This window comes from Oryctolagus cuniculus, chromosome 16, assembly GCF_964237555.1.
Source record: "Oryctolagus cuniculus chromosome 16, mOryCun1.1, whole genome shotgun sequence".
NCBI lineage: Eukaryota > Metazoa > Chordata > Mammalia > Lagomorpha > Leporidae > Oryctolagus > Oryctolagus cuniculus.
The window spans coordinates 53,857,713-53,876,338 of record NC_091447.1 but is presented as its reverse complement, the minus strand read 5'-3'; the positions used below and the strand labels follow the sequence as shown (position 1 = coordinate 53,876,338).

Sequence of the window (18,626 nt, the reverse complement as noted above, 5' to 3'; positions counted from 1 at the left end):
CTGTCTTGGAACCTGAAGCTTACTCCTTCAACAAACTCCAAGGCACTTCTCATCTGAACCACCTTGGAGAGAAATCTTGTCTAACGCCACGATGCATTTCTGAGCAGGAAGCACCACACGCATTTATCTTGAGAGCTTTGAGTCATCACCTCTCCCAAGAAGAAAACAGAAGCAAGGCTGGCAGTGGGGAGGGAGGGAAGTCACCAGGCAGAAAAATAAAACACTCCTTTCTGCCAAACAGGAGATGCATGAGGGTCAGCTACGGCCGCAGTGAGAGAGCTGTGACAGTGCATCGTTCAGGTCCAGCGTTTCCCTGATTCCCACTTTGGCGTCAGCTCTGGGAGGCCATCTCACCTCTCTGGACATCAGCAGTATCGCTTCCCCCATGACTGACAGACACTGTCAACACAGCGACCGATGCAGGTTGTGGGTTTATGGAGTGCCAAGGGCGGGGCTACGTGCTGGACGCAGGTTATTCCATTTACTGCTTTCTACGGCTCTTGCGGCAGATCCTATCACCAGAACCATTCAGATGAGGAGCAAGCAGACCCGAAACAGGCAAGTTTGCTTGCGGGAGTAGCAGAGGCAGAGTCTGAACCAGTCAGACTCCAGACTCCCGCATGTCCGGGGCAGAGAGCGCCAGGGTCCGTGGCAGAGCCCCCTCAGGGTGTGCAGTGGGCCTGGGACACGGCTCCAGAGGAGGGCTCCTTGGCTGACTGAGGAAGATGTCCCGAGCTGGACTGAGCACAGTCAAGTTCTGCAGCAAGTACTGGATGCTCAGGTCTCAGGGCTGCTAACTTTTAGCACAGCCAGCCTCACCTTGCTGTTTGTAAACAGCAGGCTGTGCAATTGCTAGTGTGTAACATTGGACTCCAGAGTATGAGATTTTACACTAGTCTTCAATTTTGGATCTTGCAACAGCAAACATAAAGAAAAGGCAATACTGGGTGAGTGTCCAGGAGACAACCAGCAACTGACAGGACTGTTCTTCCAACCCAGGCTTTCTCAGTCTACATGAGGCCCCCACAGACGGGAGGAACAGGAGAGAAGGCTCTGCCGCGTCTCCATCCTTCCTGACACCCTCAGACCCTCATCAGGGCGAGGCCTGGGATGCACTCTGGGGACAGAGGCCAATCCATGGCACGAGGACCAGAGCCGCTCTCGATTGTTTGAATGGGGTTATTTCTGTGATGGCCACTTTTAAAATGTAAGACAACTGGCTCTATTTCTAGACAATCGTCACTTCTAATTACTGCTCTGATCCAGCTCAACTGAATAGACTTCAGCGCCCAGATTGCAGACTGCCCGTCTCAAGACCATTGCACACGCTCCCTCCCACCCCACAGCCCCTGTCTGCACCCTGCACCCTGGCGCTGTCCTCAGCGCTCCCCACGGACAGCCGCCCACTGCAGCCATGATTCACCATTACAGAGGAAGACTTAGGAGCAAGATGCTGCAGGAGGAACACAGAGGTTTGGGGATTCAGCTGAATTCTAACACGCTCACAAAATACTGTTGTAACGTTAAAACCTCATTAAATTTTCAACTTGACAAATATAAGTAGATATCAAAAGATAAATGTTTTCTCCCTGTAAAATTCCAACGATATTTTACGTTCTGTTTGGGAAATGTCGACTTGGGCTCTGAAGCTGCTCTCTGGAAGAACTCAGTGGTCAAAACGAGTGAGCAAACACATGCAGTGGCTGTTCGCTGGCGTCTCCTCCACTCACCAATAAAAGAATGTCGGGTTTCCCCACCAGGGCCAGCGCCGTGGAGAGTTTCCGCTTGGTGCCCCCACTGTAGGTGGCCACCGGTTTGTCCGCGTGGGCTTCGAGGTGCAAGCGCCTCAGGAGGTCTCCGACAACCTGGAAAAGAGGAGCTGACCGTGAACAGTGGCCCCCTCCACCCCCCACGGTGCCCCCTGGGTGCCGCATCAGCCCCGAGGCCTGCTCCTCTCTCGCATAACCAGCCCTCCACTCCCACGGTCACGGGGACACCTGCATCCCCTCCCAAAGTAAGGAGAAGCACAGAACAGGCGGGCTCTTCTGTGCCTGCTGCTGTCGCCCTGTTGGCCAGAGAACTTGGTCTGCAGCCCAGGGGAGCAGGGAACAGCACCAAGGCGGAGCCCGACAGAAAATCCACAGGAAGGGGAGTAGGGAAAGTGGCTCAGAAAGAGCACTGAGAAGCAGCTGAACAGGGAGAGCAACAGAGCGAAGTGCCTGACCCTCCAGGAGGAGTGAGCTCTCGGTGTCTCCCCAAGGAAGCCATCTTTAGAGCCTGCGCTTGGTTTATAAGGCGAAGGGGCAGGGAAGACGTGGGGCAATGTCTCCGACGCTGAGCCGCGGGGAGCCCTCCCCACGGGGCCCTGGGACTGCCCGGGCCCTGTGCTCACAGCCGTGAGTGCTGGCCCTGATTCTCCCCCGCCCTCCAGACTGCCATTCCTGCTCCTCCTCAAAGACCCCGCGCGCGCAGCCTTCACTCTCCCCAGCAACAACCCGGGTCCGCGTCTGTGGACCACACTCCGATTTCACACTTCCTGCTGGAATCCGTGCCACGTGCCACGCCGCTCTCTGCCTGCTCCCAAGCGGCACTGACCCCTCCCAGGGCCCAAATCAGGCAACTTCTTTGTTACTAACTCTGCATAGTTAGGAAAACTTTGTCAAGAGTTTTATCTCACTCTTGTAACTAGAGTTATTTACAGATTCATATTTTCATATGATCGTACAACCAAACTAGCCAAGATCCTAATTTCGAATTCTGGAAAAAATCTACAGTATTATGACAGTGTGTTAATAACTGTGTGTCCTAAATAGCTACATAGCATAGCTTCAGTCTAAGGCGTGTATATTTACAATAGACACACAGAAGTTGGGATTCCAATGGCAATGACAGGTGGGTCATGTCAGCACCCACAGCAGAGCATCCGGCTGGAGTCCCCGCTCCTCCACTTCCCAGCCAGCTTCCTGCTCCTGTGCCTGGGAGGCAGCAGACAATGGCTACGTGCTTCAGTCCCTGACACCCGGGGGGGGGGGGGGGACCCAAATGGAGTGCCTGCCCTTGACCTGGCCCAGCCCCACTGTTGGTTGAGGGTATCTGGGGGTGAACTAACACCTGGAGTAGCTCTCCTACCCTCTGTTGCTCTGCCTTTCAGATAAAAAGTGAATACAGATTTTTACTGATGGTGATGTGTGAAACGTTCAGAGCTGTTAAAAATACGAGGATAATATTTATGTCTCTCAACAAAGACTTCCCACCTAAGTAGCTCTTTCACTTCATTTGCGCCTTCACAGCATGATTTAGAAAATGACCAACAGGCACTTTTCCTGTGGTCAGACAAACGCAGATCCCAAGGCCCGATGACTCATGAATCCCAAGTCGTGCGTCTCCTGCCGTCTGCAGCCCGGCGTGTGCTCCTCCTGGAAACTGCAGCCATTTCACCAGGTTGTCTCTGGGGAAACCTCCTCTCCCTGACCCCATTCTCGTCAGCCATTGCAATGAACATGAACTGAATAAAAATGCAAGCGAGTAAATAACTACTCAAACAGAACACAAACATCTAACAGGGTTCGTATGAGTAAGAGCTACAACGCCTGGCCTCGCAGGATCCAGGCATGAACAAGGGGCGTTAACAGTCTCCAAATTGTCCTCCAAGAGTAACCACCAAGAAGTAGAAACCAGTCCTAGGTGAACAGGGCAGATGGAGGAGGGCATCTAGGGAGGCTCCCTGGAGGAGGTGGCACTTGTCCCCATGGGAGAGAAGGACCCTAACAGTGCGACAGATATTCTGAGGCGGCCATCTTGTGAAGAACACAAATACTAATAGTTGTGAAGTTGGCATAAATGGAAAATGGGGAAAACAATATTTTTGGTTGTTTTTAGATCCATAAAAATATCTACCCAAATAAAAATATAATGCATTAGAAATGTTCATTTCACTCTTACCCATTTTATTCAAAGGCTGGCAATGCATAAGGAAAACTTGACCAACAGACAAATAAAATAGAATAGTAACTATATATATGTGGAAATGTATGTCAGAGTGATGAGAGGGATTCTGGGTAAACTCACCAATTACTGCTTGTCTTTATGAAGCCAGAGACACACGTCCCGTCCCTCACTTTCATGAAGCCAGAGACACACGTCCCGTCCCTCACTTTCATGAAGCCAGGAGCCAGGCACACGTCCCGTCCCCCCTCTTTCATGAAGCCGGGGACACACGTCCCGTCCCCCCTCTTTCATGAAGCTGGGGACACACGTCCTGCCCCCTCATTTTCACAGACTGAATGCTGCAGCCTGAAAGTCCTGGACTGCTTACCTACAGGGAAGATTCCAGAACAGGCAGAAACCATGTATGCGTCACCTAATGTTCTCCGAGTGTCACACTTTCAGGAAATAACTGAAAATGGCCTAATAGGAAGCAGTCTTTTCTGCACTCAGCACCACTGTCAAAATAACAGGAAATGCAACAGAATTGCAACTGTAGCTGCCGAAGTACCACGTGGTTCACACACAGTCCTGGTCTCCGTCACCTCTGACCAGGGAAAACACGCCACGTGGTTCACACACAGCCCTGGTCTCCTTCACCTCTGACCAGGAAAACGCGCGACGTGGTTCACACACAGCCCTGGTCTCCATCACCTCTGTACACACAGCCCTGGTCTCCATCACCTCTGACCAGGGAAAACACGCGACCTGGTTCACACACAGCCCTGGTCTCCGTCACCTCTGACCAGGGAAACACGCGACATGGTTCACACTCAGCCCTGGTCTCTTCCTTAGAGGAACAGTATTTTGTTTCATTTTGTTTTCTCTACGTACTCTTTGTTGAACTCTTTTACTTAGGGTAGTGTTGACTATACAAGCATTAAGTGTACTAAAAAAAAAGATTATTGTAAAAATTAACAGTGGGAATCAGAGAGGGAGGGGGTAGAAGGGTTGGGACATGGGTGGGAGGCGGGTGGGGGGAAGAGCCACTATGTTCCTGTAACGGTATAAAGGAAATACGTGAAACCTGTATAATTTAAATAAAATACATATTTTTAAAAAGTCATCTGTGGAGAAGAGGAGGAGAGGAAGACTCGGGATTCTCCTGTTAGAGACACACAGGCGACAGCAAAGCAAGCGCACTAGGGCCCCTCCCAGCACAGAGGAGGCCGCCGTGCAGGATTCTCCAGCTCTGCTCCCCCCGCGGGTGCCGCGTGCGTGGCTGTTCAGGATGACGAGGCCCTGGGACTACCCGCTGCCACTGACTTCTCACGGATTTGATTTTCACCAGCGTCCAGACCGCAGAGCACCCGGCTCCTAACTCACGGGACTCTAACTCGGCACAGAACGGCTTCCAGACTAAATCCAGGCTCCTCATGTTCACTGCACACAGCCGTGTAGTGTGAACAGTGGAGAAACTGGAATCATTGCTTCAGCCTAAAGAACCTAAACTCTGGCCGGCACCGCAGCTCACTAGGCTAATCCTCTGCCTAGCGGTGCCGGCACACCGGGTTCTAGTCCCGGTCGGGGCGCCGGATTCTGTCCCGGTTGCCCCTCTTCCAGGCCAGCTCTCTGCTGTGGCCCGGGAGGGCAGTGGAGGATGGCCCAAGTGCTTGGGCCCTGCACCCCATGGGAGACCAGGAGGAGCACCTGGCTCCTGGCTTCGGATCAGTGCAACGTGCCGGCCATAGTGGCCACTTGAGGGGTGAACCAATGGCAAAGGAAGACCTTTCTCTCTGTCTCTCTCTCTGTCTCTCTCTCTAACTCTGCCTGTCAAAAAAAAAAAAAAAAAGAACCTAAACTCAGGTCCCATGAAGAAGTATCTTTTGCTCACATAACAAGGTGCAGGTGGGCATGGGGAGGGAGGACACAAGTGACCAGCAAGCTGGTCATGGGTGGGGCTCAGGGCAAGGCTTGAGTCCTGGGGTTGGTGATGGTGGGGACGTCATGAGGATGAGCTGGGCCTCCCCCCCAGCGAGCAAGATGGTCTCTCTGGAGCAAAGGACACAACGCCTGCCTGTGTCGCCACCCAGAGAAGCAGCTTCCTGGAGCCAAGGACCAACAGGAGCAGCGGCGGCACCTGGAGACTGCAAAAGCACCTCCCACACCCTGGGCCCTGCGGGCCTGGTGGGCGGTGCCTCTGGGGCGTCGCTGGGGTCTGGATGTACTCTGCCCCCAAGGGCTCGGGCCCCAGCACCATGCTGTCCAGGGTGAGGCCTGGCGGAAGGTCGTTAGGTCCCTGGGGCACAGCTTTGGACAGGAGAGATGCAGTTCTCAGGACGAGAACAGGCAGTCACCAAGGAGAAGACACAGCCCAGAACCTCTGCTCCTGCCTGGCTCTGTGCGTGCTCCCGACGCCGACATCCACCACGAGGTCCTCACCGGGGCAGAGCCGACGCTGATGCTGACGCACTCTCGAATCTCCAGAGCTGTGAGCCAAGTCAGCCTGTCTTCTTCACAGCGTTACCCAGCCTCGCGTATTTTGTTACTTTGACAGAAAACACACAGCTCCCAGAGCAGCCCACTAGAAGACAAATCTCAGAGAAGTTCCACGTGCAAGGAGCCGGCACAAGCCCCCAGTCTCCATGTCTTCAGCCACCCCAGGAGCTACAGTCTGAACAGGGTGTGGCCCAAGCAGAGAAGATGTTTCCATCCCAAGGTCATGACTGATGCTGATAGGAGGCTGGCTTGATCCAGTTGGGAGGTTTAGAGACAGGCCGAGTGGGGGTGCCGTGGAAGGGGGCTCCTGAGAGAGGGATGTGATGAACCCCAAGTGGGCCTGGCTGTGCTCTCTGCTTCCCTACGATCTTGAGCACGCATTCCGCCATCTATCGCTCTCATCAGATACGAGACCAATGGGGTGATCGATCTTGGACTGCGAACCTCCAAAGCTCCGAGCTCCTTCCTAGCAGCTTCCCCTAAGTCTCTGTGTGGGGATAAGAGGCTGACAAATGCTGCAGGGCACAGACAGTAACGCTGAACTCCTGGCAGAACTAGGAAACCCCTCTTTCACACAAGTAACTGGCTGTGTGTATACTTATGGGGTCTGAGTCAAGAACACCGACCTGGAGCTGGTTACCTGGCTTCAAACAAGAGCTGCAACAGGAGAGCCGTGGCGCTGGGATACCCGACTGTCACCTCCTGGGCCTCAGTTTCCCTGTCTGTAAAGTGGGGACCAAGCATCCTCTCTACTTTACATGTGCTGTAAGATACACACCCTGTACCGGGCAAAGAATAAACACTGAAAAATTGGCCGAAATGGCAGTTTTCTGTTTTCACAGGGTGGGCTTGAATCCTTTGCTGGAATGCGCAGGAGTGGAGCTGTTCCGGATTTGCTGTTGTTGCAGCGGCCCTGCACTTTGACTGCGACCCTCCACATAAAGCCAGGTGTGGAATTTTCCACTGGGATCCTGTATCGCTGCTCGAAAAGTTCCGAGTCAGAGGCACTTCAGATCGTTCTTATTTTCAGATTAGGGATGCTCCGCCTGAGTGCCCCCTGTTACCTCGGGGACGCACCTGTTCTAAACTGCAGACACCGCCAGGGAGCTGCCCTCTCTGGGAACAGATGGGAAAGGATGCCACTGGATTAGGGACCTCTGAGTGAGCGCGCCGCAACGCCGTGTGCAACACCAGTGGCAGTGGAAGGAAATGAAGCCAGCTCCTAATGGACAAGCGTTGAAATAACTCTCCCTGGCGGAAGAGTTCATAAAACAATGCCACGAGACAGCTGAGCACCAGCAGGCGATTGCCCTGGGTGACAGGAAGCCCCAGTCTGGCTTCAGTGTCGGGAGCCTGAGCACAGCTCCTGCCCAGACAGCAGAGGGGCCACTGAGAGCCCTTGCCAAGCCTGCGCCTCTTTAATCAAAGCTAACAAGCGGAGCTGACAGAGAAGGAGGCCTGTCAAAGACTGAGCCAACAATCAGTCCTGGCTCCAGCAGCCACGGACCTGCGTTGTGCAGGTGTCCTGTGCAGTGGCCAGGTAGCTGCTTTATTAAGACGGGAGGTGGGTCTAGGGGCCAGGGTCCCTAGAATGATACGGCAAGTTTTGCTTTAGTTTGTCTTAAAAGTTACACAGCATAAATAAGAAATGAAGGCTGCAGCATTACAGAAACAGCAGAGAATGAATTTCATGGGCCAGTGAAGGCAATGCTGATTAGTTGTGTCTCCTGTGAGTTCCAGGAGTTTCCATCTCCTGCAGAATCTAATTGAAAATACATCACATAAGCCACTTACTTCTGCTCCTACCTCAGAATCCAGAAATACAAGGCACACCCCAGACTCTCCCCAGTGATGTGCAGAGAAGGAAAAATGTGCCCGAAGCAACCCTCCTTCCAGGGGCCCCCTCTCTGGGACGTCCTCTGACCTGCTTCGCCGGCCACTGCTGGCAGCAGGAGCACCGGCAGCCGGCCCCTGATCTCTCTGGTTCCACCGGCCTCTTCCTCCTCTCACAGACGGTGATGGGGGTGGGGGAGCAGGGCTGCAGGTCCTGCTCCTCTCTGTTCTCCTGAGGCCACCCAGAAGGTACCCAGCGAGAATCTGCCAGCCCGCTCTGCAGGAGCTGCCACTTCCTTCACCCCCAGTTCCTCCCATCTCTGAGCTCCCTCCTCTGCAAGCCCCCAGGGCACTGAGGTCATGATAGCTGTTCCCAAACAGATTAATAATACAGTCAACGTTGAAGCCATTTAGAAAGGGGGAAAATGAGGGTGCCAAAGTCCCAATGACGTGGAGTATGCTTTAACTCCTCGCACGCGACTTCCTCACACAGACACTGTACAGCAGACTGACTATAACCTCCATATACCCACACTGGGAAATCCCGTCCAGGTAAGTTTATCGGGCGCTGTGTGGCTCCCTCCCCTCACAGGTCAGAGACATCGCTGGGCTGAGACTTGGTCACTCAGCCTTGCTCACTAGGTCCTGTTTGCTGGGACTCCAGGGACACTCACCTCGGGGATGCGCTGCTTGGGAATCCCGCGCAGGCGGCAGTAATAGCGGAGATGTTCCCGACCCGTCAGCAGCCCGTCCAGGGCATCCTGCTGTGGACAGTAGCCAATGAGGATGCCAGCCTCGCCGGCAGAAGACAGAGCCACGTGGTCGCTGTAGAGAGGCAAGGCAGACGGAGAACTGCAGGCACCCCCAGATGACACCAGCCCATTTCTTACCTGCCCACTGCAATTTGCTGAATGCAATTAATTCATTTTATATAGAGAGGATCAACAGATGAGACATGAAGGGTGCCCAGATACCCCACCCCAAATATGCATCTTCGGCACGTGGGTACTTTGAGCTAAAGCAACCGAGAGACAGCAGCTGCAGAAAAAGCTCCAAACCTCCCCGTACCTGAGTAAACAGAGAAATGCGTATTGATAAAGGAAGGGTCCGCTGGTAATGGCATCTACGCATCTCCGTGCCAGGAAGAGAGCTGCTCTCAGAAACCACTCTGCTCCCCAGGAGACATGGCCTCTGGGGGAGACAGCCCTTACGCCCCTGGCTCTCCCCTCCAGCAGCCACAGCCTTTCCTGCACTGGGCCCAACGTGGAGAACCAGAGGCCAGAGAGCAACAGGAGGATGTAGTCCAACTCCAAGAACGTCAGAGCCAGCAGGGCTGTCTTTCTTCATAACTGATGGGAAAGGAGGACCTTCACCGCTCAGCAAGGTGTGAGCTGGTTGACAGAACTGCCGATGTGGAACACTAAAGCAAGTTCTTCAAGGAGAAAGGTAACACAGTCAACACCTGAATGCCCACAATGCAATGGAGTACAAGTCAAAGTAACAATGTAAGAGACAGGTAAATGCATGACTTTGTCATATTTATTTCTTCTCTATATTATTTTCATGTATCCCCATAATAGAATAACAAGCCCATACCGATGAGCACACAACAAAGAGAGATGTGATGGAACTGAAAGAAGCAGAGCTTTATAAACCATTAGAACTACGTTGGTATAAATAGAAAGGGTTTTAAGTTGTTAATTGTAGTCCTCAAGGAAACTACTAATATACTTGTTCAAAAAGTACACAGTGAAAGAAACAATAAAGAAATTAAAATGGTGCTCAAGAAAAATATGTATTTATGGTAGTGATGGATGAACAAAGGAATAAAAAAGATATAAGACATTAATAAAGAGCAAAATGTTAGATTTGAAACATCTCAATAATCACATTAAACATAAATGAGTCAAACACTCCAAATAAAAGGCAGAGGTCGGCAGAATGGATTTTTTAAAAATGATCCAACTGTACGTTATCTACAAAAGATACACTTTAGAATTAAACTCACAAATAGATTTGAGAGTAACAAAAAGGAAAAAAGAAATATAACTCAAATAGCATTACAACAAGAGCTTTGGTAGCTTTATTAATTCAAATAAGATAGACAAACACTGTTACTATACATAAAGAAAAACATGTTATAATAATAAAGGGGTCAGACTCTCAGAAAGACAGAATAAAAGTACATGTGTTTAGGGGCTGACACTATGGCACAGCAGGTTAAAGCCCTGACCTGCAGCGCTGGCATCCCATGTGGGCACCAGGTCGAGTCATGGCTGCTCCACTTCCAACCTAGCTCTCTGCTATGACCTGGGAAAGCAGTAGAATATGTGCCTCGTAACCATGTGGGAGACCCAGAAGAGGCTCCTGGCTCCTGGCTTCAGATCAGCTCAGCTCTGGCCATTGCAGCCATCTGGGGAATATGCATTTAAATCAAAACCACAATGAGGTTTCACCTCACCCCTGTCAGAATGGCTCTCATACAGAAGTCAACAAACAACAAATGCTGGCAAGGATGTGGGGAGAAGGGTACCCTAATCTACTGTTGGTAGGAATGTAAACTGGTACAACCACTGTGGAAGACATATGGGAATATCTCAGAAAGCTGAATATAGACCTACCATACGGTCCAGCCATCCCTCTCCTGAGAATTTACCCAAAGGAAATGAAATCAGCATACGAAAGAGTTATCCTCATGTTCACTGCAGCTCAATCCACAATAGCTAAGATAAGGAATCAACGCAGATGTCCATCACCTGAAGACTAAAGAAATTATGATATGTATGCACTACAGAATACTATACAGTGGTTAAAAAAGAAATCCTGTCATTTGCAACAAAATGGAAGCAACTGGAAACCATTATACTTAGTGAAATAAGCCAGTCCCAAAAGACAAATACTGTATGTTTCTCTGATCTGTGGTAACAGAGTACCTAAAAGGTAATCTATAGGAAGGAAACTGACACTTTATGATGTGATGACTTTGAACAGCCCTTGTCTTGACCGTTGAGGAACAATGCTTTTTTTTGGTACATTTTTCTTTGTACTATTTGTTTATCCCTCTACTTAGTGTAGGGTTAACCTTATGAGTATAAAGTTAACTAAAAATAGATTCTTCGTAAAAAATAAGAATGGGAATGGGAGACGGAGGAGGAAGAAGGGTGGGAGTATGGATGAGAGGTAGGGTGGGAAGAATCACTGCATTCCTAAATTTGTATATGTGAAATGCATAAAGTTTGTATAAGTAAAATTTTAAAAAATAAACAAAAATATATGCATTTGAGCACAGAGCTGTACAACACATGATGCAAAGCTGATGTTGAACAGAGACAAGGGCAACGCAAGATGACAGCACACTGCATTCAACAACGCACAGAACGACCGGAAGGTCGACACAGACATAAGATGGACAGCACGATAAGAGACCACAGAGCACAGAACTCTCGGCCCGGCCAGAGCAGAACACACATTCTCCTCAGACGCTCAAGCCATGCTCTCCAGAGCGTAAAAACACTCCACACACTTAAAAGGACTGGATGCACACACAGTGTGTTTCCTGACCACAGTGGAGTAAAACTAGAAGCAACCTGGGGAAATCAGAAACATACAGAAAACAAACATACTCCTACATAAGCCATGGGTCAAGAAAAGGTGACAGGGAAATTAAAAAATAGTAACAAAATTGATCAGATTCAGACAAAGAAGTGCATATAAGGAACAGAACACCTATATATTGAGAAAAGAAAATAGATCTCAAAACAATAGCCCAACCACGTACCTAAATTCACTTAGCAGAATCCTCGTAAGTCAGGGACCACCTGTACCAGAAAGCCTGATCGCCAGGGGGGTTTATGGTGTGAAATTCACCATATGCCACATTGATAAAGGCTGAAAACCACACCATACATCAATAGAAAAAACAATGTATTTGACAAGCTTCAGACGCCTCTAACGAGAACACAACAGACTAAAGGGGATTTTACTGTATGATCCTATTCATGTGAAATTTCCAGAACAGACAAGTCCACAGAGACAGAACACAGACTCGTGGTCGCCGCAGACAGGTGGGGCAGGCAGCAGTGGAGAGTGGGTGCCTGACGGCATGGAGCGACTTTTCAAAGTCACGAAAGTGCTTTCTTCTGAAATTAAATATGGAGACTGCTCGCCAACAATATATTAAAGACCACTGAATTGTCTATACTTACATTTGTGAGGGGCCAGTGCTGCAGTGAGGTTAAGCCTCCACCTGCAGCACCAGCATCCCATATGGGTACTGGTTCTAGTCCCAGCTGCTCCACTTCCAAACCAGCTCTGTTTATGGCCTGGGAAGGCAGTGGAAGACGGCCCCCATGTCTGGGCCCCTGTATCCACATGGAAGACCTCTAGGAAGCTCCTGGCTCCTGATAGCTCCGTCCACTGTGGCCATCTGGGGAATGAACCAGCAAATGAACACTCTCTCCTTTTCCCTCTCTCTGTAACTCTGCCTCTCAAATAAATAACCAAATCTTTAAAAAATTTGTGAGTTTTATTGGATATGTATTATAGCTCAAGGCACAGGATACACAATAAGCTGAATACAAGCACGCGTTAGGGAAGCCATCACATTCCGTCACAGGCACACAGCGCATGTTCAAAGTATCTGTCAACAACAGGAGCATGAACCAGCTGTTCAACCTGATACAAACGATGCAACCCACAAGACACTGGGGCATAAGCCACTCACACGAGGCTGTACGCTACACGGGCCCATTTATGTAAAACTCACAGTAAAGCCAGGCTGATCTGGGAAGAAAAGCCAGAAAAGTGCTTTTCTGCGACAGGATCAGGCTGAGTTCCCAGCAGTGGTCTATTTCCCAAGGTGAGAGCTGCACGCATGCTGATGTAATAAAATCCAACACACACACACTTATTATCTGTAGTCACTGTGCTTCCCAGTTCAACATTTATATTTAAAAAGTTGTTACTTTCCGCACGTTAATTTGTAAGTCACCCAGCATCATTTCTAACCTGTGAGTCCCATCTGCGTTTGGGGGATGAGTGCCCTCCCCAAGGGATGGTCCCCTCGCCCACCCTCAGCTGTCTCTTGGAGAGCTGAAAGATAGGAAATATGTAGGCAAGCAGTCTCCGCCATTCAAAGGCAGGAGCATGCATTTCAAACACACTTCTCATGGTTCAGTAAGCACAGGACACTCCCTACCTATGCATTGCTCATGGCCCATATCTGGTCCTTTCTAGTTGATATCTTTGAACTTCAGACCTGGAAATACGTCAGAGCAGGTGAACAAGGACCATCCGGAGATGCAAATCCAGCGACAGCAACAGCCTGGCAGATTCCTGCCTTCTTCACCCAGCACCCACTGCAGTGATACCACCCAGTTCCCAGCTACTCAGGAGTGGCACTTTGCAGCAAGGGCATGGTGTCTCAGTGGGGGAAACAAAGCTCCCTTTACTCTTCCTTCGAAGTGAGCACCTTCCGTTCAATATGCAATAAGGGAGTAGTTTTGTGATTTGTGGCAATCACATGGGGCCAGCTCTCTGGCACAGCAGGTTAAGCTACCACCTGCAGTGCTGGAATTCCGTATGGGTGCATAGTTCGAGTCCCGGCTGCTCCACTCTGATCCAGCTCCCTGCTAATGTGCCTGGGAAAGCAGTGTCAGATGGTCCAAGTGCTTGGGCCCCTGCACCCAAGTGGGAGACCCCCATGAAGCTCCTGACTCCTGGCTTCTGTCTGGCCCAGCCTTGGCCATTGCAACCATCTGGGAAGTGAACAGTAGATGAAAGATCTCTCTCTCTCTCTCTCTCTCTCTCTCTCTCTCTCTCTCTCTCTCAACTCTACCTTTCAAATAAATAAATAAATAACTCCTTAAAACAGATCGTGCATATAGGATTTCTATCAGTTGTATATTTTGTATATTTTACTGTGAACTGATATCTATCATTGTTGGCACCTTAGTAGAGGATTTGCAGACAGGATCCTGTGTCTACTGGACCACAGTAGGGCTAGGAACTCAGATAGCATGAGAGACGCGCCAAGTCAAACCACACTGTGGTTTCCCTTCCTCGCCCCTGTATTAGACGGCTGCTGCTCTGTGATGGCGACATTTTGTTATCCTCATCGGAGAGGGAATGAGGTCTAGGAAGAGCGAGCCGATACCTGAAAGCCTCGGCGGACAGGACCCGTGTCCAGTTGTGTCCCGTAATGATCCAGATGCAGACACCGAGCAGACACGGCCCGGTGGATGTGCAGCCAAAGGGTGTCAACCGCTGCTGAAGCCCTGGAGCCAGGCAGGAGCTGAACGTCTCAGCCAAGCTCGCCGCACCTGACCTGGAAGACGAGCACCTCGGGAAGTGCTAACCACACCGCCTGAATCCAAGCCACTCAGCGATCCACGTGCCTGCAGCTGCTCCCCGCGTCGGATCATTCCGCACGCTCGCCGCTTGGCCTCCCCCGCACACTGGTGAGGGTCACGCATCCTGTTCGCCCCAGCCTTCAGATCACTTGGAAAAAACAGGACACCTGCTAGGCAGCACCGAGTCCGACCCGAGTGGCTCGCATCGTGACGCCTGCTGCCTGCCTTTCCCCTGTACTGAACGATGTGGCGGACAACAAAAGCTGGCCTTGGAAACCAGACGAGAAGCTTGGAACCCGCTGAGGGGTCTGCCAAACCAAGAACTGCCTCACTCCCGGCTTTCGTTCCCTGTGAGCTGTCGGCCGTCTGCCAGGCCCCAGCGCAGGTCGGAGTGCCCGGCCCGCGTTTATCTGCTTTCCCGTCTGCGCATGGATCCCGTCTGCTCTCCCAACTGCTCCGCTGTGAATGCGCTGTGCACACTTCCTGCGGCTTACCCCCACCCACATCCACCCTACCGTCGGGGGCGAGAGGCTTACGCGAACACCTCGGCCTGCAGAAACAGCGACTGGACGCCCAGCGCCTGGGGCAGCCCTGCAGCCCCCACCTGGGAGCTGCCCCTCCGCATCGTCTGCCCCGTCCTAGAAAGCGGAGGCGCCCGTGGTCTTTGCTTCACAAACAGGCCAGCGACGTGTTTACTTCCTCTTGGAAAGCCGGAATAAGTCACACTCCAAGATTAGGCCTGTACAGCGACAGCCACCGCCACACCCCCCGTTCTTCCAGCCTGCTCAAGAGGTGCCAATGACTGGTCTTTAGACAAAAGAATACACGCAGCACAAGAGAACACAATCATGCTGTCAAGCGTACTCACTTAACTGCTTTGCGTGTAACCAAGACGGAGCCACAAATCTAATTAAGTAATGTCCTTATAAAACAGTCAAATTACACACAATTGTGTTTGCATACTGCTGACATGGTTTCCCTCCTGCCCACCAAAGAGAGGCTGTTAATTTCTGGAAACAGCATTGCTGGTTGATTTACACACAAGCCTTCTGCCCAGAAGTGGGAGCGCTCTCCTCTCTCTTTGGGAAGCGCAGGCTGCCGCGTGGACTTGTTCTTAGCGGACAGTGGCGGCTGCTCACCCTCCACCTGCCCCACGGTCACTCAGACTTCCACTGTTAGAGGACAGTGGCGGCTGCTCACCCTCCACCTGCCCCACGGTCACTCAGACTTCCACTGTTAGAGGACAGTGGCGGCTGCTCACCCTCCACCTGCCCCACGGTCACTCAGACTTCCACTGTTTCTTTCACTCGGGATGTCATCACTTACGACAAATGCAGGCCCACTTCTAGAAAGCTCCAGAACCATGAGCTCCATTCCCGGCTCTCAGCACCCCTTTGTCAAATACAGCTCCCCCTCTAGGCAGAGCTGGAGAGCAACAAACCCATCCGCACGTTTCACGGAATCCGGACAATAAAAACCGGCTGCGAGAATTCACACAGTCTTCTGTAGCATCTCACCCACGTGGGCACTGTTTTCCAAACGTATGAGCTCTGAAATTCTGACTACCTACGATTCCATTAGACTATCAGAAAGCATTTCTAAACTTTAATGATTCCAACTACTGCCACGTTGGATACATTATACCAGCAATTGCCCTACGAAAAATACTAAAAATGTTGTCATCAACAAGAAACTGGCAGGTTTAGAATGTTATTATGCGTATTCTCTGGCCCTTAATGTCTGAATATTTAAGCAAGGGCAGGCAATGGCACCAGCAGTCTTATTTCCATAAAATGAGATTTAAAAATTCCTGCAAGAGAACCACAGGTTATTTTACGACAGCATGTGTCAAAATCCACTAAAAATGCTATCTTTTTTAGGAAAAGTTAAAAGTAAAGCTTTGAGCTAGATAACTTCATTTTTTTATTGATACTGAGCTATTGACAAATAGTGGCCAAGAGATGATAATGCCTCATCCACACATTCTTTTGGGTCTTTCAGGGATTCTAATATATTTTTCTAAAAAATTACCTAAATCAATCTTTTGAATTTGTATCATTTGACAAGTTTAAAGATGAGATTCAGGCCCCAGGTGCTGGTAAAGACCTGGAAGCCACGAGCACCCAGACCTCGGCTGGTAGCCTGAAACCCATGGAGGGTGCTTCTCCCAAGCACAAACAAACAAAAAACTAAGGGTAAAAAGATTAAAAACAGGAAAGGGGAACTTCCGCCTCCACAGGAGAGGGGGAGGGGTGAGGTGTGGATTAGGGATATGCTCATCTGCTTTGCTTAAACTCGGGAGTTAAAGCCGTCAGTCCTTCTACAGAAGTGGGAAAGTAAGCTTTATGTACCATCCTACCTGTAGGGAAAACCAGAGAAGCCAAACACAGGCAGTGACACTACATGGTAAGAAACGTGCGGCCAGGCAGAAAGCCGATCCTGGCAGCTTCTCTATCCACACGTCCCTCACCCATGACCCTGAGCAACCATGGACTGCACATATTCAGGGAAAAACTGCATCTGCACGGAACAGGCACAGATATTTTTGTGCCTGTCAGTCTTCCGGAAACAACACAGCAGAGCAACCGTGGACACAGCATTCACTCGGTGTCAGGGATCATAAATAACCCAGAGAGGGCTGACAGCGTGCCGGCAGCTGTGCATGGAGCACGTGCAAGTAGCACACCATGTCACAGAGGGGTGTGAGCAGCCTCGGAGTTTCGGATCCATGGAACTCCCTAAGGGACAGCAAAGCCCACACCACCCAGACCTCATCACGAGATAACTGAGCGAGGAGGCCGGCTCCCAGCTGAAACCCTGGTGTGACTTCCCTCACACCTCAGGCCCCAAGGGAGGCTTTCTCCGACAGGCCCCCTGGGGATGCTGACCTCCTCGCTCCAGGCTGCCCCCTGCAGTCTCCGTAGGGAGTCGGCCCCCTGCCAGCTGCACCCGGACGCAGCCCTGCGCTCCCAGTGCAGATGGCATCACTGTGAGTCTCTGTCTGAGGACTCCCTCCGTCGCCTCTGCAGAGAGCCCCTGTGGGCATGGGAGGAGGAACCTTGAGGACAGGTCTGCCCGCTCTGATTCAGTACCCAGCACTTTTCTGCTCTTGGTCCCCCCACAAACTACAGGGACCTCTTATTGGCAAGCCTACCAGACGACTAGCCATCACCATTCCTAGCAGGACGGAACCCCGGCAGGGGCGCTGTCTCTTCTCGGGGTCTCTGTCACCATCACGATAGACGAGAGCGGTGGCCCTTTTCTTGTCCATCTGCTGATTTAATTGGCTACTCAGCCTTCTCTTCCGGCTCAGTTGAGCCCTTGATAACACTGAAAGTAAAACGCATAATGCAACATAAAATGCCAACAGTTAGGATACAGTAACTGGTCTAGCGATAAATACAGGGAGGTAAACTCAACTTCAACAAGCAACAGACCTCGACTGAATCAAGAGGCAAAAACCTAACTCAGTGCCGTGTTAGACAGACACGTCTGGAGTGACTTGGAAAAGCTGACAATACAAGATTAGGAAACACAGGCAGAAGGAAGCTTTCACAGTATTTACACCAAATAGAGCGAAATTCAGCCCTGACCATTACATGAACCCATATATTAAAACCGATTATGTATTAGAGGGGGAAACACCCAAAAAAGAACAAACATAGCATGAAATCTTCCTATTTCAGTTCAACAAAACATCACACTGCTTTTGTCAAATTTGAGAGGTGCATGCACACATACACACTCGGAGAGACAGAGAGACACCCCAAAGAAAGAGATCCCATGCCCTGGCCCAATCCCCTAATGCCTGCAACAGCCAGGAACGCCTGCATAAAAGCCAGGGCCCAGGAAAGCTACCCAGGTCTCCCACGTGCATGGCGGAAACCAAACCACGTGAGACAACGCCACTGCCTCGCGGGGTCTCGGCAGCAGGAGGCTGGAGTGGGGAGCCTCAGCCAGGAGGACACAGGTGCTCCGGTGTGGGATTCAGGCGCCCTAAATGCCAACCAGAGCCTACCG

At 50.8% G+C, this 18,626-nt stretch overlaps 1 protein-coding gene across 1 annotated transcript in view; it reads right to left on the bottom strand.

Moving 5' to 3' along the window:
• LOC103345127 (ATP-binding cassette sub-family A member 13) overlaps positions 1-18,626 on the bottom strand; it is a 347,717-nt gene that overhangs the window by 45,870 nt on the left and 283,221 nt on the right. The window contains exons 48-49 of the mRNA XM_070059456.1: positions 8,931-9,081; positions 1,731-1,865 (exon numbers count right to left, since the gene is read on the bottom strand). Coding sequence (XP_069915557.1) covers positions 1,731-1,865; positions 8,931-9,081 — 286 coding nt within the window. The remainder of the gene's footprint in view (positions 1-1,730; positions 1,866-8,930; positions 9,082-18,626) is intronic.